Source organism: Odontomachus brunneus, unplaced genomic scaffold (assembly GCF_010583005.1).
Source record: "Odontomachus brunneus isolate Ranch 3 - 2012 unplaced genomic scaffold, Obru_v1 Obru_scaffold_039, whole genome shotgun sequence".
In the NCBI taxonomy this organism is placed as follows: Eukaryota; Metazoa; Arthropoda; class Insecta; order Hymenoptera; family Formicidae; genus Odontomachus; species Odontomachus brunneus.
Genome location: NW_022639489.1, coordinates 199,862 through 223,022, shown reverse-complemented (window position 1 = coordinate 223,022; position 23,161 = coordinate 199,862). Strand labels below are relative to the sequence as shown.

Sequence of the window (23,161 nt, the reverse complement as noted above, 5' to 3'; positions counted from 1 at the left end):
GATATTAATTGTAGAAAACTTGTAAATGATCATGCAGAATATGGTAAATAAGTTATAGTAGCGACGACTGCCGTCGTGTATTTATACTTTAGGTCAAATTGAACAAAAAAGTCCTCTACCATTTTGCAAATAATCACATAGATTTTTAATTATTAATTAAAGAAGATGAGTGCATTATCACGCAAAATCGTGCAATAATCTTCTTTAATTAATAATTAAAAATTTTATTTGGAAAGTAGTAGAGGACTTTTTTGTTCAATTTGACCTAAAGTATAAATACACGACGGCAGTCGTCGCTACTATAACTTATTTACCATATTCTGCATGATCATTTACAAGTTTTCTACAATTAATATCTCGATAATTATTGCGAATATCGCAAAACGATATAGGACTTTAATATAGGACTTTTATGTTTACCTCAACCTGTTCTACGTTCCCACAAAATGCCCGAAGGAGAATGTGAGACACTCTGTATATATGCACCATGAGTCTATTCTTCTCATGAGTTTGCGCGCGATCTCTTCTTGTTATTTCTCCTCATTCAATAGTCTCTATCTATCCCGCCAACTCTCTCAATTTTCTTGCGACGATGCTCGCGAGAAACGTGTGGGGTCCAGAAAGAAAGAGACAGCGAGAACACGCACCCCTCAAGAGATGTATATTCAGAGTCTCCTTATCGGGTGAGTCGAATCAATTCGTTAACATATCTCTTCTAGTCGCTCGCATCCCCATTAAAAACACACTGTTACTCATGCCGATAAATTTTTGTGACCTTCCCGGAATATTGATCTCTGTCAGCCAACAGCGCGCGAACTTCGATCTCGGACTGAAAGCGCTCACTGAAGCAGCTCTCTCGCTCGAGCCGTGTCGTGCATTATCGTTATTATGATTATTGTTAGTATCGCGAAAAAAGTATTCTTGATCATATATTACGATATTTCCTATTTTATTGCAATCAATTAAGTTACCCTCCAGAACAATTTGCACCAATTAACTTCCTTCTTTCTCGGACTTCTTCATCGACTTGTCACAGTATACTTGTCATGTCTGTTTGATTTTCTTTTCGGATCAATTATGTTTCTCTTGTGATAAAACATACAATGTTATGCGATATTCATATATTCCCTCTTCCGGATCTCTTCCACATCAGCGATTGTTCTTCTTTTTCGCATAAGAAGTTATCTTGTCTCACTTGTAAAACATCGATCGTTACTCTGCCGTTATTGCCGGATCAATGATCAAAAAGTCGTTTCTTGCCGTTGATCGCGTGAATCCGGCGTCCTTTCACGCGAAGTTTCGTTCTGTTTGTTGAAAAGGATCGTAAGTGCTTGCTACAGTGCTACTACGATCGGCCGAGACGCTCGTATACGGCTCCCGTTATTCCGGTAGACGCTTGTCCGCGGACTGACGAACTCCGCTGACGCGTGTACCCCTTTACGAGTACACTGAGTCTCCTTATCTAACTTACTTGATTTCGCCGCGTTCCCCTACTTCTTCCTCCTTTTCCTCGTCTTCTTATACTTGTTTCGCTTGCTTTCGTTCTTTGCGTCTAGTTTTGTTCGATGCTCCAATGCCTAACATATGCCAACTCTAATATATACCCACGTACAAAAATCATTATGGATTTCTTCCGCACTGATACATCAAGCCTGCGGGCTTGATCTTAATGCACTGCATCTCAAGTGCGATGCGCGTTGCTCCAAAAATAGTGGCGCGACGGGAAGTTCCAACGATGCGTACATTCTGTACGATATATCTTCGTGTATCATCACTTCTTAAAGTAAAGATATTGGATTGTTACATTTGTCGTTTCAGTTTGATACTTGTGCTTGTTTACTATGCGTGCTCGACAGTTTATTCGACCAACTTTGACCACTCTTTATTTTATTTCTTTCTAGTAGTAATGTGTTAAAGATAACTGATAACATGATAGATGAGAATAAGTTTATCGTTTTAGAAGAAGAGAGAAATATCTTTGGACGGAATCTTCAAGCGAATATAGAAGCAAAAGAATTCGTCAAGCTGAAAGACATATTAAACGGTGCTTTTGGATACACAACATCAGGGAAATGGTTTACTTTTTTTTCGCGCGTCTTTTTAATCAAGATTTAATTAAACCATTCAATAATTATATACAATGAGTGAAAAAATTTCACGTTCACATTTTATTCGAACTAATTTATAGTATTCGAATTGTAACTTACAATGTAACGCGGGTGAATAATAATTCCTTTGAGTATTTTATTAAGTAATATACTAAATATCGATATAAAAACAATTAAGAATATTAGTTAATGAAAAACTTAAACATATTATGTATAACAACTGAACAAAATTTAAGCCGAAAATGTTTTCATACACATAAATATATTTAATTTAAGCTTAACCAAAGTTTTGCATTTTAATTACATTTTAATAATTTTAATAATTCGTGGGTTTTCCATTTAAGTACTTCCCTCATTCGTTTTTGCATGAAAGCAATTAATTTAATCAAAAACTCGATTTTGTTCCACTCTCTTTTTTCCTCTTTTTCCTTTTCTAATGTATGTTTCAGTTGTTTCTTATGTTTTATATTATATTTTCTAATATTTTATAATTGCTTAATTTATTCCATAAATATTCGACTAGGTTTATATCGGGCGATTGTGGGGGATAGATATGAAGCTGTTTCGGTGCATTATATAGTAACTATTTTTCAATTTTCTTCGCGATATATGATTGGAGGTGTTGCCTTGCTGAAAAATAAAGGAAGGGCCAGAAAGATGTAATTTTTGTGCACTGTCATGCAAAATAATCTTTCAGGATATTTAAATAAACATGTTGGTTCATATTGATGAAATTGCATGTTTCTTACTCCAACCACACTTATACATATACTTATACTCAGACGAGAACATTGTCATCACTATGCTTCACGGTTGGATACAGATTTTTTATTTCCATTCGTATATTGGGTTTACTTCATAACCATAACTCCTTCATCTGAACTAAATGTGATAAATTCACGCTCATCATTAAATGATACTGATTTCTACATGCGTACCTGCAAACTCCACACGTTTCTTTGTATTTGTTTTACTAACGAAAGGCTTTTATTCCAGCTACGCGATCATATATATCTCGCTTTTCTGATAACATTACGAACTGTTGCAGACACAACTTTTGCAGCACAATCAGTTTCGATTATGCTAGTCAGTTTTGAAACACTTTTGTTCTTGTATCTCGATCTTGATCGTTTTTAAGATACTTAAAACACTTGCGATGAATTTTCAAGTTTTCAGCCCTTATAGAAATATCATACTAAGAATCATTGATAATTACTTATTATCCAGTATTTTTAATACTGAAAATAAGTAATTATCAATGATTCTTAGTATGATATTTCTATAAGAGAGTATGGCCGTTACGTTTTCGATCTCCAAAAGATTTTATTTCGTTATGTCTATTTATTATATATTGAACCGCAAAGTGTGATTGATTTATTTTATCTGCTATTTTTTGATCGAGAATCGGCCTTTTTTTCTTAATTGTATTATCAATTCACGAATCGGGATTGGAATTTTTATTTTGCGAATTAGTTTCAATAATTATCTGCTTGCGCCATTTGCTCGGTTAACACGATACTGATATAATATTGGCTTCTATGACATTATTTGATGTTTATCTTAATATATTATATTTCTCTTGTGATGTGTACGAAAACTTTCTTGACTTTGATTCAGTTCTGTTTATCTTGAACATAAACGTACGAACCTATCAGCTATTAGCAAAAAAATACCATAACTGCCTCTTTTATACAGTTTAGAACTAGACATTGGCAAGTACAAATAATATTTTAAAAAATGGGTATCATTACGAATTATTCTCTTAAAATTATTCAAGAATTTCTAAATCGCACTATACGAAGACTATATTTGATTCACTGTATGTATAGTTGTATATATAGTTAAAACTATGTCGCAATATGGTTGAAAATACTTTAAAGATATCTCGTAATAATTGTACAATCTTGAAGAATACCATATCTTTATATTATAAAAAATTTTTTCTCGCGAAATCTTTTTTTTGAAATAATTTACGAACAAAGAAGTAGGGATTTCCTAAAAAATAGCAGACTGCGCGTCTTGGAGCTTCATATGCGACATAATTTCGACTGAAATCACACAGCTTAACCGCACACCTTGTACAACAATTCCCGTTGCAACCCCTTCTTTCTGCAGCACGTGGCGGAATGTATTTGTCGAGATACACGTACATATTTCGTAAATCGAACTGTTAAACGAATTATCCGTTTGCTCTGCTATGAAGCGCATCACGAACACACACAAAAGATATATTGTTTACGCACAACAATACCACGTACCGTATGCACACTTTATACACTTTATACCGAGTACATACGAACGTTTATTTTTTAATTACCTTCACGACTTTAATGGTGAATAGTATTTTCACGAGAATAAATATTTAACTGACACGCCACTCGGCGAGCGATTATAACGAGTTGTCTTCGGATTCAGGAACTCGACGAATCCGAATGATCGGCAACCGCGAATGTGACTTACCTCCATTCGGCAGTCCAGCAGCTGTTAACGGTTACAAAGAATCTTCCGAACAATCGGAAGGAGTGGCCCTTGACAAATAAACTCACCCTACCGTCTTCTTTCATCCCCTCCTTATAACAGACGGCGGTGCCACGCTCCGTGCCAGCTGTCGGACTACTCTGTGCTGATTAAAGGTAAGTTTTGGATCCCGTGGCACAGTAACAGGGGAAAGAGTCGCGGGAAAATGCGATATCCATGAACCCGGTGAGATGATAACGAGAGAATTCCGCCGATTGTTTGTTGACACTTGGCAGATCTGGAAAAATTATTTATTAACTTGTGTGTGGAATATTACAATTTATTTCACGTACAATAAATAAACATAATTATATATATATTTATATTTATATATTTTTGTTCTTTTTACAGTTTTTTCTATTGCATATATATATATATATATATATATATATATATATATATATATATGTATGTATATATGTATACACACATATATACATAAAAACTTATTTCTAAAAATATTTTTGTCCTCCTAAATCGGACAGAACTCGCACTATGTGCGTCTGACAAATAATGACCGCTCAAGGATAATTTAAAGAAGCTCTTAAGATCGTACGTGGTATGGTAGATAAGTTTCATGGTTAGCCGTATGTGTAAAAGTAGCAGAAAGGAAGTGCACACATCTTGAATAAAATTCATGTAGAGACAATACAGTAATTTAGAGAAATATTTAAATTTAACCGTACACATATAAGACGCATAATATTACGCACGTAAAATAAATTTATATATAAATATATTGTACATATACCTATTTGTATGGTATTTCATAATTGGCTGCAATTTTTTCAGGTATTTCCCGACCAAAGAATGGCTGAAAACATTTTGCATAATACGACCTACATAGTTTCTAACTAGCGCTCGTCACGAATCTTTGAAGAAGTTGAGAATGTTCCACAGGAATAAAGGTGTTTCGTCACTGACGCGATTGTGACGTGAACTATTGAAAAGTAAATACTTTTCAAAGTCAAAAGGACCGTGTAATCGCTGTGTGTATAGTCGACTAGTATCCGTGTCGGTTGTTTATCATCTTGAGGGGTTGGAGAATTACGCGTTACTAAAAACCTTACCGGTTTAAGAGACTACGACATATGGTTATTACACGGCAGCTTCAAATAGGAATCATTCGCGAAATGGTTTGGATAATATATTATTTATTCCGTTGTGCGTGCGATTGCACCTCATAAATGTTACTGTGACAATCATGCGCTCCGATTCCAATTTTCAATGCCGAGATTAAGTGTGGATCAATCAATCCTCAATCTTTTCACGCATTGGGCATTCAACTTGAAAGTGTCGAAGCGACAAAAATAATGACTCTATAATAATATCTGTATATCTTTACGCAAATATATACGAATTCGAAATGCGATATATACGATATGTGATAATAGCAGCAGTTGTCGAGCAGGGCAGGTATTTTGGCGCCTCGTCCAAATGTCTGTGAGCGTTTTTTCGAGAATTCCAACTCGCCTCCACTTACACACACACACACACACACACACACACACATACACATTGTCGATTCATTGCTATATCTCTCTGACTAAAAAGATTCTTTTAAATACGTTGCTTTCTGCTCGACAGGATGTAGCTGAGATAGAAAAAACTGTAAAAAGAACAAAAATATATAAATTTGCTACTTAAATTGATGCCCGGATTGTCGTTAACTTGTGGTCACCGAAACCTTAGCTATAGCTTAAATATAGTGCAGAAAATAGCTCATATTATTATATACGATCGTGCAACCAGTGGCATTATAGAAAGAAAAAAAAATTTTGTAAAATGATTAACAAGCAAAAAAATAATGCGATTAACAATTATATTCTTGGCAGATTGCGCGAGAAATGTTTTCATGTTACGTAGTCTTTTCGCGATCCAAATGTGTATTTTCTTCTCTTTCTTCAAAGAGAGAAAGAGAGAGAGAATTGTTTTCAAATATTTTTTATTCATTCCCCGTGAAATATCAGAATTAATGTTCGTTATAATAATGAGTCACCAAGCGCCAGACCGCGTTCTATTTTTCTCACCTACATGGAGAACCACTGATTCGCCGCCGCGTACTGAATGAACCCATTGTGCGTGGCCTGCTGAACGTATATGCCATTTGAATTCAACAGTGCACTATTCACGAAATATTCGTGCGTGTGCGTAGGCTTTGCTTTGAAAGGGAAAAAGCGACTTTAAGGAATGGGCCGAAATGACATATAGAACATTCTCCGCGTGCGTTATGCACCAGGAAGACATCCGTTGACGACCCGGACTGTTGGCATGAGCGAAGTTTAGTTTAGTTTTTATAAGGAACGACATTGGAGGTCGCGGCGACATTTGATGAGGGAAAATATAATCGCACACATGGCTTCGACGTAACCAGACTCTACAATAATAAACGATAAAATCTATTTCGAGCCTCTGCGAACGCACTGGGAAAGTTTGAAAAAATATACCGCCGTCACTTTGTGTGTAGTTATATATCGTTCGTAGTTACTTGACAAATATCATTGTTCGATAAAATGATGTGTCAATAGCGACGCTATTATTCTATTACCCTATTATTTAATGAAAAACACGTAACGTAAGAGGAAATATCTTATCATGCACGCTATCACACTTCCGATAATTTTCTCCTGCAGAACCGCGTCAAGCTCTGTAAGGACGCGATGTGTTATCTTTGTATCGATGAGCGGTTATTTTAAATCGCACATTTTTAATGCGCGATACCAATGGCAAGAAATTCATATTTAAGCGTAGTAAAATGTAAAAAATTGACTTTGCAGGCTCTCCAATCGCTCTCTCTTTCTTTCTTTCTAACACTAAATCTCATTTATTTCTCTAATAGTACATATTGTGTGTGTGCATATTACACGTAACATAATATTAAATATCAATGAATTCTTTTTGGCTTTATCATGGCATCGTTCCGTTTATTTAAGCGTAACTCTCAACGATATTCGATATAATGTATAAGAATCGATAGTATGCAATATAATATAGTATCAATAACGAATCTCGTTTCTTTGATTTTTATGTCGTCAAGCGAATGCACGAATGTTGTCAGTTTTTCTCGGCATGTTATGTTATCTCATTACGTGAGGTTCTCTGTCATTCTTATAACAAGAATTAAAATCAGAATTCTAAAAGACGATAAGTGAGAGGAGTGAAATCTAAAAAGGAGAATAGAGGGAAAAGTCACAGAAGATTATATGTGCGGGTTTGTATGCAGATAATGTTAGATATTTACAAATACGTAGACCGTAATTATTTACAGACACTGCGATAATTGAGAAGATCATTTTAAATTTAATTCGTTTAACAGGTGAAATGTATACGCGCGAATCGTATCTCTCAGCGATATTATCGAATATATATATTCGATAGGAGACAATCCGTTTTGAAAAATATCTATATATTAATATCTTAAACCCGTGTATTACAGTTATTTCAGTTATTTACACATTACACGTGAGACCTATCTTTAGCGTACCATCTAGCGTTAATACTTTGTTACGCTGTTTCTCGTGAGTTTAAGTACCAAGCGTCGTAAAATGGCGTACTTTAAGAGAGACAGAGCGTTTATATGTTATTTTTATTATAAAGATAAATGTGTCCGCGCGCACACGCACATGTGCGTGTACGTGCGTGTGTCTGTTACGATATAAAAGTATAAAAAAATTACAAAAGGGGTAAAAGAATTCGACATAATTAAATCTAAAAGAGCGTCTCGCTGGCAGTATCGACGATATATATAAATCATTCTCTCTCTTTCTAACTACTAATAGCCCCTCTATTTACATGCATGGCACTAATAAGAATCTTCTTGCTTTTCGCGATACTCTCTAGGAGATAAGTTTGAAATAACAAATTTATATATAATATACATGTGTCTATGTGTGTATATACACACATACGCGCATATATATATATATATATATATATATATATATATATATATATATATATAATTATACGAAAAAATAGAAAAAATATATATATATATATATACACACGCAGATTCATTTCTTCTTTTACATGATTGAGAGTAGAACCGCAGCTATTGCACAATTGTAAGGCACCAATCTCGTAAAAACGTAATATTTCTCGCAGAAATGCAACGAAATACGTGCACGCGCGTGCGAACACGCTGTAAATGATCTCGTCTGTGTGTGTGAAGCAAACTTCTATTCTACATCGTGAAGATATTTCTGTGTCTGGCATAACAACAAAGAAAAGATCCATCGTTCAACCCGATATATATCGCGCATAAGACGCATAACTTTAGAGATGAAACGTGATCGGAAGATCCGACAGTTGGACCACAATGAGCCCTTTAAGTGGAACACTGTCTGTACAACTGCGACTTCTCCTCAATTTGCGACAAGTGTTTCTCCATTTCCGTTGTCAACGCGTCTACGTCTCTCATCAGATCCTTCAGTAGCCTCTCATTGTCCCTGTATACGCTCTCCATGCCGTCCAGATCCTTGAACTTGGTCGACGTGTCCGCCGTCAATTCGGAGGCTCGCTGCAGGAGTCTCTTCGCCCGTTGTATGTCGCCCCTGCTTTTGTTTGCCCGTTGGTACAGCGATTCGTCCGCTCTTTTATATTCTTCCGATAATTTTTTCGTCTTGCCGTCAATCATTTGCGCCTCCTCGGCGACCTTCTTCGCCTCCACACTAATCTCCTTCGTCAGTACAAAGTCATTTCTGACCGACTGCGTCTGCAACTGCTTCAGCCGGGTGTCTAGAGTTTCCACAGATTGGGTGGTGTTGTTAGCTTGAATCTGAGCAGACTTCGTCACGTCGGCGATGTCCACTAAATCTTTTTGTGACTTGAGTACGTCGGCCTCCGCCTTGTCGATAGCACTTTGCGCCTTCTCTTGTGCTTGTTGCGCGTCATTCAACAACAGAATCACTTTGCTAGCTAAGTCTTGCTTCTCAATAGCGATTTCCTTGGCGCGATTAGCGCGTTGCTCGAGCTCGCGAGCCAGTTGAAGGTCGTCTTTGGTGTCGGCGAGAATCTTTTCGGAATCGGTAAGCGAACCTACGATACTCTTGATGCGATCGGCCAATTGTGTAATCTCGTCCGGCTCCAGCTGGATATTCTTCTCGAGTACTTTGTTCGCGAGATCCCTCACCATGGTCGGTGTGGGCTGCTCGTCGTTTAGATTGCTCGAGATACGATTGGTTATGTCCAGGAGCTCCTTGGAAATGTCCTCGGAACGGTTGCGCGCGTCCCACGCGTAATTGAAGGCGTCTTGAGCGTTGGATCTCGCTGCTGTTGAATCTTGTTTGATTTGAATCATCTGGAAAGGCGAGTCTTAATTTAATTGAAATCTATTATAAAACGCATTAATTAATATAAATGTATATTGTCAATCATCTGTTTTGTAGTAGAGTAATAATTGCTCGAAGAAATTGATAAAAATAACACCAGTGAGAATGTTCGTAACGAACGTTTTACCAAGAAAGTGGAAAGACACACATAAGTGGACGACACATACATTACGCAACAATTGTTCGGCCTCATCTTTGTGACTTTTGATCTTAGCAGCCTGCTGCTTGGCCACATCCAGAGCTTGATTGGCTTTGGTGACCGCGCCTACGTCGCAAGACAATCCACCGCAGAAGCCGCAGCCAGCGCCACCGCAGACGGTGCTACAATCCGTTACGTTGTCGCCGCACATTTGCAGGTTCAGTTCGGGCATAGCTGTACCGAACGTTTCCAGCTTCTCGTTCAACTTTGCCAACGATTCCTTGTTTCTCTCTTGGGCCTCATCGACGGTAGCGCGATTCTTCGCCAGGAGATTCTCGGTGTGCTTTCGGAATCGTTCAGCGTCAGCCAGAACGTTGCTCGTATCGTTAGCCATTCTCTCGGCCTGCTTAGACTGTTCGGCCATCTGTTGAGTCACGTTCAATGCGCCCTGCACGTTTTCCTCTTGCAATCTGGTAGCGTTCTCCCTCAGCTCAGCGGCGGCCTCGTGCAAGTTGTTTGTTCGATTCTTTAGTCTTTTCAGTGCAACATCCCCGAGATTGACTCTTTGACTGACGTTCTCCAAGAGATTGTTTACATCACCCAATTGCTGCGCCGATTCGGAGATATTATTCTCTAATCCCGCAGCCAAAATATTTAATGCATCCAGATCTTGGCCTCGGATGGTGGTGTTACTGATTAGCGCCTTGACCTCGTTCAGCGACTTCTCCATGTCGTCGAATTCTTGACTGTAAACTCCGGTCGTACCGACCTTCTGTATTCTCGAAGCCTCATCGATGACGGCATTCGTCTTGTTACTGAGACCGCTCAATATCAAATCCCAATTGTCGAAGCATTCGCCGCAGGGACTGCACTGAGGCGCGTCGCCGTGATAGCCGCGGTCGCATTGGTCGCATTTTTCGCCACCTATACCCTTGTGACAAACGCACACCCCGGTCTCCCTGTCGCACTGTTGGCTGGCGGAGCCGATTACGTCGCATTCGCATGGATAGCACTCCACATTTGGATTGCCCCAGAAATTCGTCTGACACTCGTTGCACCGTCTACCGCCAAATCCCGGTCTGCACTCGCAAGTGCCATCGTAAGGGTTGCACCTGCATAAACATTTGTCATCAGTTACCCAGTCACTTTTGTGTGGTCTCTTTTTGACTCGAAAATTTGGACGCAATAGAGTCCATATAGCACAGCAATGTTGCAGCAACATTGCAGTAATGTCATTTTGCAATATTAGGATTTCATTGCAAAATGTTGCTGCAACGTTGTTCTTGGGTTGCAGTAACGTTAAAATGTCCGCTTTTTGGAATATTGCAACGCAATATTATAGCAATATTTCAATATAATAAATTTGCAATAATGCAGTGTTATCGCAAATATTGATTAGTATTGCATACAAGATGTAGGGATTTTTTTCTGATAAGCATCCATGCATTGAGAAAAAAGTGTTTGGATTAACAAAATTATATAAATATTTTATGCATATATCTCTAACTTCTCTTTTATATAAAATATTTGGACTAAATAGTTTATTTTTGTTGTTGTACTAAATAATATTATAAGAAAATTATAATTATTGCTTCGGCTGCATATGGGGATAATATAAAACACTTAGGCTAGTATTCATAGTCGGTTCTTATATTTAAGACCGTCTTAAGTTCATTTTCAGATGCTGTATGGATCATTTCATTGGCTATCGAGTTTCTGAAGATGAACTTAAGACGGTCTTAAATATAAGATCTGACTACGAATACCGGTCTTAATATCTATTGAAGAAGTAACGCAACAGCTAAGGTAGACTTTAGAAATCTAGAAGTATCTGAAGTTCTCGAATTCGCGTCCGACCAATATTGAGTAAATTTTCAGGTGTAAAAATAGTTAGAGATCAAATAGAAGAGCTAAATTTCACTTAAAATCAACATAAACTGACTAATTGAAAATATATTATATAAATTATTTTGTTATCAATGGCTCGTTAATATAATGTTCCGTACAAGGTTTCTGTAATGTTAATGCAATGAATACTTAGATAACACAGAGAGTTCAAAAAGAATTCAGTCGTATATTACCAATTCTGAGTTCATTTTTAGATACAAAAAGAATTCTTTTCACTAAATTGAACTTTGAAGAAGGTTCTTTTTGCATCTGAAAATGAACTTAGAATTGATGACATACGACTGAATTCTTTTTTAATTCTCTGTGCTATCTGGGTATGAACGAACATTTCCATGTTATTAGAAGGTTAATGATAGATTTATTAACCTCCGCGTAATGTTACTATCTTAGAATTCAAGGTTGCTATAACCTTATGGTAATATTAATGTGCTGTGAGGGACAATATTTTATTATAATATAATTACTAAGATATATTATACTGAATGATAAGATTTTTAATTTGCAATGTTGTTGAAGGTTTGCTGGTATCTTGCGAATTTATGACTCTGCAATGTCTCTGCAACATTGCACTGCAATATGCAATATTGTTGCTGCAATGTTGCAGCAATGTTGCTGCAAGCGTCTGTGCTGTATGGAAGAAAATCAAGCCCACTTCTATCGTACAAGATGAAAAGAATAAATATTCAAACTGTAGGGAAATTAAATGAGTACTCTTTCGGCCGAGTATTCTCATTAGCGATAAGAAACTGATATGACATGTGATTGTGAATTTTAAGAAATCTCAACTATTATTATTTGGATTTGTGTGCAGACCTGTCTGATATACTTCCAACTGCGTCACACTCGCAAGGATCACAGCCCTCTCCGCTGGCTATCCTCCAGTGATTCTCCTCGCAGGAGTCGCAAAGCTGCCCGATAACATGCGGTAAACATGGACACTGTCCGGTACGGTGGTCGCATGGTCCTGCGGCTTTGTTAGTGCCCAAGACATTGCAGTTGCAGTCTTGACAGTCCTGTCGCAGGGCGTTGCCGTAAAAGCCAGGCTTACAGATTTGGCAGTTAGGACCGTCGGTCTTGTACAAGCACTGGAGACAACGACCAGTGTGTGGATCGCAGTTCCCAGGTCGGCGTAAATCCGTGTTATTGTTGCACTCGCAGGGCTCGCAACTACCGCCGGGTATCTCAGGATTGCCAAAATAATTATCGGCGCAGTGTTCGCATCGGGGACCGGCATAGCCCTCGAAACATTCGCAAACCACGTCCTGCGTTATTGAATCTAACGAGCATCCGTCGGCGTATGAATGACCGGAATCAAGAGTGCCTATTACGACAAAACAATATCAATAATAATGAAGAAGCAAGAAAAAACTGATTTTACAACTGTCACGTAGAAAAATTGCGAAAGACACACTTAAAAGACCAAGCATCATAAATGCGTTTATTTTGTAATTTCTTTTTTTCATGTTTAATTATTATCGCCTGAATAGCGCTTGAATAAAAAATGAAGAGGAACTTTCTAAACTTACCACTCAAATGAGAAAAAATGATATAGGAATATAACATAAACGCAAGGAATGTGATTGACATGTTTTACAAAAGTCCTCTCACCTGGACACGGACACGCCCTGCAGGGTATATCGACTCCGATTCGTGGGTCGCCGTAAAAGGTATCGATACAACGATCGCAATTATGTCCGGTAGTATAGTCCCTGCAGTTGATACAAGCGCCAGTCTTGGAGTCGCAACCGTCCGCGTGTCCGTTGCATTCACAGCGTTGACAGTGCGGAAAATTCCAGAAACCGGGTTCACACTGGCCGCAGGTTCTACCATAGGTGTTACGACGACACTTGCAGCGACCGGTCTCAACGTCGCAAAAGTTGTCCAGAGCACCGACTCCGTCGCAATCGCAAGGAATGCAACCTTCGGGTCCGAATCCGTACGTACCTGGTGCGCAACGATCGCAACGTCTACCGACTACATTCGGCTTGCAGGGACACATTCCGCCATAGTTTTCGCAAAGTAAACTGCGAGATCCCGTCGGATTGCACTCGCAGGCTGAAATTTAATATTGCACGCGTTTACGAGTGAAGTCACAATAAGAAAAGTTACAAATAAACTACTAAAGAAAATGAAAAGAAACTACTATTCTATGTGTGTGTGTGTGTGTGTGTGTAAAATTGGATGCAGAATTGTGATACAGTTAAACTTACAATGAGCGCCCTCGAAAACATAGTAGCCGATGCTATTCTGATACTTTCTACAAATCTCAGGTATATTGCTCCACATCACATTGACATCATTAAAAAAGTCGTTACAATGATAACGTTCGTATTCTTGGCGACGCAATTCACCTACGCCTGTTATCTTGAAGAAGGGTATCACGTCTATCTTGGGCCTCAAAACAATCTATGAAAATAATATGAATAAATATGACCGCGCGCTACAGTTTTTCATAAAAAAGTAATTGTCCATTATTTTATTTTTATTATGTATAATTATTAATTATTATGAGGTTATAAATCGCGTCATACGATTCATGTTGCATGCGAATAAGAAATAATTGTAATTTACAATCTAATTGATGTGCTGCAAACATACCGAGTCGACCAGAATGGAAGCCGAAGGCGTGTCCGTTAGGCCGTTAAACTTGCGAAATTGCAACACGAGATTGTATCGTTTTCCTGTTTCCAGGCAGATAGAGGGTTGCGCTACGGCGCTCCTCGATCGTATCGGCAACTGGGCCCATAAACGATCGTACTCGGGTGACCAGTCGGCGCACGGACCGTTCGGATCCGGTGGACCGTCTCTCTCGAGGATGATTTGTACATCGTTCCAAGCGCCGTGATGCACCGGTTCGTAACGCACGATCACATCGTACCACATGGATCTACGTATGTCATCGATGGTGAAGTTCATTACAGAGTCCTCGAGAACCTTCATGAAACCCGTGCCGGTCCATGTGCTGTTTCTGCCATCGCGATAAGGCTCCCTAATTACCACTTGACAGTTCTGCAAACGATACTCAACATTTTATTTTACATTTTATAATAACGAAAAGAAAATAACAATAGGGATTAATTGGGTCAATGTTTTCTCTCATCTTCCGTATCAAATTTTGTCTCTCGAACGAAAATGTACTGCTATTTTTTCCAAAGAGTGCTATCCAACATTTATCGATTTTATCGATTTTATAGATTTTATTCTGTTTCTGCATTTTGATTCTCTATGCACTGAGATTTGTTCCTCAAATCAAGTATTCAACTCGATCAACTCACATCGCTAGCTCTGGATAGTTCCCCTTCGTAGATGAGAAAGTCCAGCGAGCCGGTGTAGTAACTCTGTTCCGGCTGATTGCAGGTTCTCCCGCTGACGTGAGGTCTACATCTGCACTGACCCGTGATAACGTCGCAAGAATCCTCGTAAGAGCCGCCGGGGTCGCAGTCGCAGGGTTTGCATCCGTCGCGGTCCTCAGAAAGTCCCCAATAATTCGGTAGACACTGATTGCAATCGCGCGCGGTGACGTAACGTTTGCACGTGCATTCGCCGGTCACCATATTACAGCCTTGATTGTTAACAGTGCCCAGAGTATTACAGGTGCAGGCTACGATTGGAAAAGTATAGTATCAATTTTCCCGTACGAGTTTTGAGAAAACACGTCGAAACTTTGCGTTCGACAATTGATTGATAATGCTTCTTTACCTTGACATCCCTCGGGATTGTCGGGATCAAAATTCCAAAAGCCGTTTCTGCAACGGTCACAACGACGTCCCTCAACGTTCACTTTGCAGTGGCAGCGTCCGGACTCATCGCCGCTGAGAAGATCAGTTCTCGAGTCGCAAATACCGTCGTCCAAAGATCCATCCAGATCACAGTTGCATGCTGCAAAGAGGGAGAAAAAGAAGAAGGGATGTACTCTCGATTCATCTCATCTCGTAATGCTTGCGTAATACTTGCGTAATGCGAACGTAACATTTTACAGTCAACAATCATCTAGAGTACATACATTATAAACGATATTTTAACAATGTTTTAAATATTACACGTGTATCAGTATATATTCTTGAGAATTTGTCACGAAAGCATACATCTGAAGGTTTGCGATCGAACAAGTTCAAAGAACTATGAGACTCCGCATATAAATCCAATCGTGAACTCACGCTGGCAAGCTTCCGGATCGGAGATATCCTTCGTCATGTCGTGATAGAAGAATGGTTTGCACTGTTCGCAATTTTGCCCACGCGTGTTGTGCTGGCAGTCATCGCAGACTCCGCCGGACACTCTTCCTGATCTGTCGTAAACCGCCTCATCAAAATGGCAGGACATAGTATGGTTGTTGCAATTACAACGTCTACAGGCATTTGTTTGTTTTCCGACCGCCGGTTTCCATGGCAGATCATTGTAAAAGTCCTCGCACTTTTCGCAATTGAGGCCCTTGGTATTATGAGTGCACTCGCATCTACCATGCACCATATTCTCCTCATCGATGACTCCAGGCAACGGTAAACATCTGGATGCGTGCCCGTAACAGGAGCAAGAGCCACGTATCACCATGTCCTGAATGGCGTAATAATATTTTTCACGAATCTCGGCCCGATCGTCGAGCAAATCGTCGCCTAGAGTATGGAGCCTCGTCATGATGATTCTGAGATTGGTAATTTTTAGAAGATTCTGCACTTCTTTCGAATACGGATTGTCAATATCCAGATTTCGCGGCAACACTCTGAAACGTTATTGTACGTTATAAAATTGTCAGAAAATTATAGTTATTGATAGATCATTAAAGTAAACTGTATTATAATCAAAACAAATTTATTGTACCCTGCACGTTAATCATCCTACCTTTATAGAAATGGAGGTCGAAATAAAGACCAAATCAATCGAAATAGCATAATTGCAAGTATAAAAGCAAATAAAAAGATGTAACGAATAAAGATATACTCTAATAGAGACACAAGAAGAATATTGTATATATTCTACCTAAAAATTACGTCACCGCCACTGGAAGGAGCCACAGCTGAGTATCTGGTCTCGCAGATGACATCCGTTAATTTTTGAGGCTGATGAGTAGGTATTCCGGGAAAATAGTGTTCACAATTGTGAGCAAAATACCGATATACCTGCCAGGTTTGTCCAAAATCGTACGATCGTTCGATCAACATGGCAGCTGGTCGGAAAGTTTGGAAGCGAATAATAATGTGCGTAAAGTGAAATTCCGCCTCGAGATCGAAGCGTATTGTAACATTTTCTACCCCGTTCTCGGCTTGCCACCATGACCTGCAATTTACCGTTCTAATATAGTTAACATAATTAATTCTAATATAGTTAATTATAATTTTATCCAGTACTGTTTCTCAAAGCGGCTTATTATAAATTTCATTTTATAATCAAACGAGGCGATAATGAAATGTAGCACACTCTCACCCGCTGACAATGTTTTCGATGTTGTGTTGTCGCTTGGGAAATGATGAGTCACAGAAAAAACATTTCTTTCTCTCTTTGAGATGAGAAACGATGCAGAATCTCTCGGGTCCCTTTAGGCCGCACGTTGACGAAGCGCTCAGTTTGTCCTTCCGACCAATCAACAGGTTTCCAGTCGCGGGGTAACACGAGCTCTGCTCGCAGGGATGTGGTCTTTTCGCATGTGAGCCTAAAAATATGAAAAGGTACTCATTACCGTTTTATGCCCTGCTGTGAGGAATTTCATCAGTCACCTGTAATTATTTTCTTCTCTTAGGGCCGGTTGTTCTAACTTCTTGATAAGTTAATTGAGTTAACTAGTTAAATCATATATCTATCTTTGTTTCTTCTTCAATTTAGACAAAGACAGACATTGATTTAACCGTCAATTAATTTACCAAGAAGTTGGAACAACTTTGTTGGAAAATTTCGTTACATTCATACAACTTCTTTTGTTTATAACTTTTTAATAAACAATGAACGACGATTAGGACCAATCGCTTCTAAGTCAAGAGGTAGTTTCGATGGCGAGAATGTAAATTTCGTAATACGTTATATTCTGGGAGATATATTAGGCAAACATGTCGTAATGCGTGTACATTGTTATTTACACGCAAAGATCTCTAATAGATTGCAACTTAACATAAATAATAGTTTTAACATAAATAAATATATATAATCCGTTGGTGTTAGAACTATGTGTAACGCTTTTGCATCTAATTTTTTTTCTTGTTTTCTTCATTTATTTTAGCTGTGGTAGAAATGTGCGCATCAGTTTCTTTATAATATAGTAATGGTGTTAAATATAATGTTACTAATCAATTGGAAAAACAGTATTCTCCTCAACATAATTCCCATTGACATGATATCGATACCCGCTAATGTCTTAATGTCACTAAGGGTCGGTATACGCGTACTATTTTACATACATGCATCGATTTAATGGTAATTGAGAGTATTATACTTAGTGTTAGATTAGGTAATCTTATATTGTATATATTAATAGAAGAAATGTATTAAGAAATATTTATTCTACATTTGAATTATCTAATGGATACATTGATTTCATAATTAAAAAAAACTATCAATACGCTTATATATACGTTTATATATATATATATATATATATATATATATATATATATATATATATATATATATACGTTTATTATATATGTTTTAATAAAAAAAATAAAAACATACAAGTTTCGAGATATTAAGAATATATTTATACACATTATATGTACAGCACGTGTTGAGTACATACATACATAGTGTCAGAAAATTACCTATGAAACTTGTTTCGTTAATAGCTTTTTTAATAAACAATGACGGCTAAAACTTTTTGAATGTCAGGAGGGTCTCTTTGATAATGCATATCAAAATCATCGAAGGTGAGTCCCTTAAACTCCAGTTTTATCAAAATTAATCAGAAAGAGAACAAAATCTTACCTCTGGATGCTGGTCTATATTCTTTCAGTCCATATTGAGAATTTGCGTGTCCTATAAAGAAGTAATTGAAGTAAGATAAGCAATATTTCGATAATTTCAGAAAATATTTTCTTAGAGAATAGGAGTCAAGCGAAAAATTTGTATCGCTTAAAAGGGAAAAAGAAAAGAAGAAGGAGTAGTAATATAAATTTTCGAAGAAAAATTTCGTACGTGTATGCAGAAAACTCTAATTATTAGTTCATTTTAGCGCCAAGTGATTTTTACAGAAGTGCTTGAAACGATGCTGAAGCGCGTCCCAGTTATCAAGAGGCGTTCTACTGCCGACGCATGGTTATCGCAAAAAACAGCCGGATGTTTATTAGACAAGACAATTCTGGAAAGCATTCTGAAAAGCTGCAACAGCTTGTGACTCGAAAAGTGTCAATCCTTCGACGTGTTCGTTAGGAAAAACGTTAAAGAGATTAAGATCAATTAAAAGATTTGTAAATATAATTAAACCGATAAATCTGATACGTCCCGATTATTCTCCGTCAAAGCGATTTACAGAAATTAATACGCGAGCACGTTTTGATTCACGATCGCGCCTGTCTTCATTGAATCTCCTCAAAATTGATCGATAAATATACACGAAGATCTATGCCAGACGATTCGCTTTTAGAAGCCGAAATAAACTCGCTTTCGAAAGAAAGGCAGGTCGCGGGGTTATATCATTATCTAATCGTGACGGATACAAAATTTATTCGTTAAAAGAGAACGAACCGCACTTTATCCATTTAAGAAAGAAATAATTTTGTTATATTGTTCTTTTACACGTTTGCATTAGCGATTATTAACCTAACATTGAAACGCACTTCGTGAAAATGTAAGCGGAATTTAAATAAAAGTGAAACGTTGTAGAGTTTACGAACGTACATCTCTTATAGAAATATCATACTAAGAATCATTGATAATTACTTATTTTCAGTATTAAAAATAACTGGATAATAAGTAATTATCAATGATTTTTAGTATGATATTTCTATAAGGGATTTTTATGAATACGTTAGTTTTAAAATGAGATGTTTAGATACATAATATACGTATTGCATATTTTATCGAAATATCAAATGTTTCCTTTTATTAAATTAACGTACAATTTTAAGAGTATGATATACGATTACGTACCTGTTAAAATATTAAGTATAATAATTAAAGCTGCGAGGGCCACGTGCTTGTAATGAACGCGGTGCATTGTTCTGCTTTTCCTCTACCTCTGTCTATGTGTACTTATTCCTTAATGGTGCAAAGCCATCGACGATAGTTTGAAACTCTATTAAAATAAAATATGGCGCAATAATACGGAATTATTATGAAGAAAAATTTTCTACTTCATATTTTTTACTCGAATTTTACTCAAACAAAAACTTTGATTTTGTAAAGAAATTTACAATCCTGTTTAAATCGGAGATACTTATGAAAAAAAACAAAGAGAGAGAGGGAGAGAAAGGAAAAGAAAAAGAGAAAGAAAGAGGAAGAAAGAGAGAGAGAGAAGAATAGCAAATATACAATGAAATAATACATAAACACTGACGTAAAAAAAATAACTGCAAATATAATAATTAAAATTTAACCAAAAATACAAAAATAAGAATTTACGAAATTCTGAAATAAAATAATATTAAATAAGATGAGAAAGAAAAAGTGAAAAAGTGGGGGAGGAAAGAAGTTTGACATCAGTAGTATGTTAGCTATTCGAAAAATAATACTTTTTAGTAATATTAAATAAAAATGGACAATTAAAATAGATATCTAACGATTTTCAACTTTAATAGTTATTTTTATTCCGAAAATGAAAAGACTGATGAATATTAAATTTGGAATAAAATAACGATATCTAAACAATTTCGTATGATATTCCCAGTAAAATGAGAAAAGAGAAAAATGTTAAATGTCGGAGAGTTGAGTTTATTTCTTTTAGACAACAATATAAACGACTGGTATCGCGAAAATTATTTCCGCGCACCTGTACAATGAGAGAGAGATTCTTGTTGCAGACGATCGACATGCCGTCTTTATCTACCTACGCTTACCTGCGTCAATGTACTTGCATTGAAATAGTGTTGCCTACCGCCTAAGCCGAGACCAGAAGTCTCTTCTTTTCTAGGGACGGCGTCGCTTCCAAGTTACGCTCCAAGTGGCTGTGAGAGATCTCGACACGGCCGGAATTATCTCTCTCTCTCGCCGAAACTCGTCGAGTTCACCTCGTTGTCGTCGTCACCAGTGTTCTATCACCGAATCTAACCCACGCGGCAGCGCGGCTCCGTTGATCGGCTCTCCAGTGACAGGTGCGCGGGTTCGCAATATGCAGCAACACTGCCAGAGAATTGTGCACGACAACGAAAAATGAAAAACACGACGGACGCGCCTTGTGACGCGTCTCTCACAGTGAGTCTCGGCTTGCCGAGTCGCGACTCCGCTCGAGGTGCCGTCAGTGCCGTACAAAGGTTCACAAAGTTTTATGGGACAACGAGAGAAGAGGGAACAGATAGAAAAGCGACGCGAGTGGGATTGAATGGTCGGCAGACCATAGAGAAAAAAAGGAAAAGATTTATGTTTACAAACCGAAATTACTTGAAAAGCTGCGTTCTTCTTTTCGTCATCAATTTCGCAAGAAACCCGACTTTGCTACATATAGTTAACAACGATTTAGGTAGAATGCTAAATAAGTTGCTCAGTGCACATTATAAATCTCTTTTCTACACTAAACATATGCTTAAAGGGTACGATTTTTAGGAGATTTCCTTAGAAAAACTTTGGATAAGTCATCGAATCTTATTACAAGCTTGTAACAAATCGGTCTCTTTCACACAAGCTATATGAAGTGCGCTATTTTCGAAGATTTTCTCATTCCGATATGCCAACATAATATCTTGTATTTTTATATATATATATATATATATTTATTTATTTATTTATTTATTTATATTGTAAATATTATACATTTCTTTCACGATGTTTATATATAATCTTTCAGATAATTACTATAGATAGAGAATAGTATAATAAATTTATCGCAAGAAGACAATTTTTTTTGGATATAAATAGGTCTTCTATCATTAGGTCAACGTTCTGTCGCCTGATACCAGTTTTTATGCACGCTATACGCAATAACGTCGCGGGAAACATTTATCACACAGAATGAGAACTCCAAATCTAGCGGCAACTTCAATTCGTCTGAATTCTTGCGAGTTACATGAGACTTTCGTACACCCGTTATACTATGGATGGTCATATTGCTGCACATGTGCGACACATATGCACGCTGCTCCTTTAAAGGATGTTGTTCAAACGTATAAAACATACAAATTTCCGTAATTGTAAATGTCATTTGTGTATGCGTGTATATTTGTGTATGATACAACGATTTCACTTAATAAAGCATTTAACAATATAATCTAGTGTGCGGAATATAAGATCTGGACAAATGAATGATTTTTGTTTAAGTTTGGCCAAGAACAAGAAGGAGAAGAAGAATTAATAAAGCAATCTCCGAATCTCTGTCGACATGTGACATTGCATGCATGCACACATTGTGTTTATTTCAATGTCAATTCCTCATGAAATGATAAAAAGATGTCTCAACGATTTTTAAATCGGTCATGTGTGGACCAACAAAAAACTATTATCATGAGATAAAGAATTCGCAAACATTACAACATCATATACCGTCGATATATATCTCTAGAAATAGTTTTTTTTGTTATAAACAAAAGAACAAATCATATTTTGATGCATTTTTAGATCTGTTTTGAAAAAAATCATGTTTAATATAAAGAAATTGAGAGATCTATTAAAATTTAAGATCCAAAGAAAATTTTGCTTTTTCAATCACAATCTAAATATCTGTAATGTATCAGTGCTTCAGTGTCTTAATCGAATAATTATTTCGTCAGAGTACACGACATTATATAGATAATACTTAATCGTACGCTCCGTGCTGTGCTCCGATTTTACAAATCTTCGATGACGCGTATCTTGACGCGCGGCGGAAGAGGACGGGAAGCAATGAACTGCCCTGGAAAGGCGAGATGAGGAAGAGGAGGCAACAGCATCCTGCTATCGTAGCTAGGGTACGTACTATAGATAAGGCGGCCCACGCTATGCTTCCTTCCTTCGCGACGATCCCACTTTCCGTTTCTCTACGCAAATGTACTGATTTGTTATGTCGGCCTGTTCGCGGCAACGAACAAACAGAATACAAATATTCTTAC

The 23,161-nt window shown here is 37.5% G+C and overlaps 3 protein-coding genes across 10 annotated transcripts in view; 1 reads left to right on the top strand and 2 right to left on the bottom strand.

Annotated features, from left to right (window-relative positions):
• Window positions 1-7,359, bottom strand: part of LOC116844059 (protein trapped in endoderm-1) — a 13,980-nt gene extending 6,621 nt beyond the window's left edge. The window contains exons 1-2 of one of the 6 annotated variants that reach the window (XM_032815158.1): window positions 5,377-7,359; window positions 4,569-4,863 (exon numbers count right to left, since the gene is read on the bottom strand). The gene's annotated coding sequence lies outside the window, so the exon portion shown is untranslated. The other 5 variants (XM_032815160.1, XM_032815157.1, XM_032815159.1 and 2 more) reach the window with 5 other exon arrangements.
• Window positions 7,360-7,905: 546 nt separating this feature from the next.
• Window positions 7,906-21,349, bottom strand: LOC116844057 (laminin subunit beta-1). 3 transcript variants are annotated; one of them, XM_032815153.1, is made up of 14 exons: window positions 20,999-21,349; window positions 20,076-20,220; window positions 18,912-18,962; window positions 17,424-17,649; window positions 16,980-17,276; window positions 16,160-16,722; window positions 15,702-15,881; window positions 15,278-15,603; window positions 14,601-15,011; window positions 14,213-14,408; window positions 13,611-14,057; window positions 12,816-13,323; window positions 10,123-11,206; window positions 7,906-9,924 (listed from the first exon to the last, which is right to left on the bottom strand). In XM_032815153.1, exons 2-14 carry the CDS (start codon window positions 20,140-20,142, stop codon window positions 8,953-8,955), a joined length of 5,328 nt encoding a protein of 1,775 aa, XP_032671044.1. In that variant the 5' UTR covers window positions 20,143-20,220; window positions 20,999-21,349; the 3' UTR covers window positions 7,906-8,952. The 3 variants fall into 3 exon arrangements, with proteins under 3 accessions (XP_032671044.1, XP_032671045.1, XP_032671042.1); XM_032815154.1 differs by having other exon boundaries at window positions 21,019-21,349; XM_032815151.1 differs by having other exon boundaries at window positions 20,981-21,348.
• On the top strand, window positions 21,256-22,323 carry LOC116844061. The gene is made up of 2 exons (XM_032815162.1): window positions 21,256-21,600; window positions 22,011-22,323. Exons 1-2 carry the CDS (start codon window positions 21,294-21,296, stop codon window positions 22,028-22,030), a joined length of 327 nt encoding a protein of 108 aa, XP_032671053.1. The 5' UTR covers window positions 21,256-21,293; the 3' UTR covers window positions 22,031-22,323.
• Window positions 22,324-23,161: the final 838 nt, after the last annotated feature.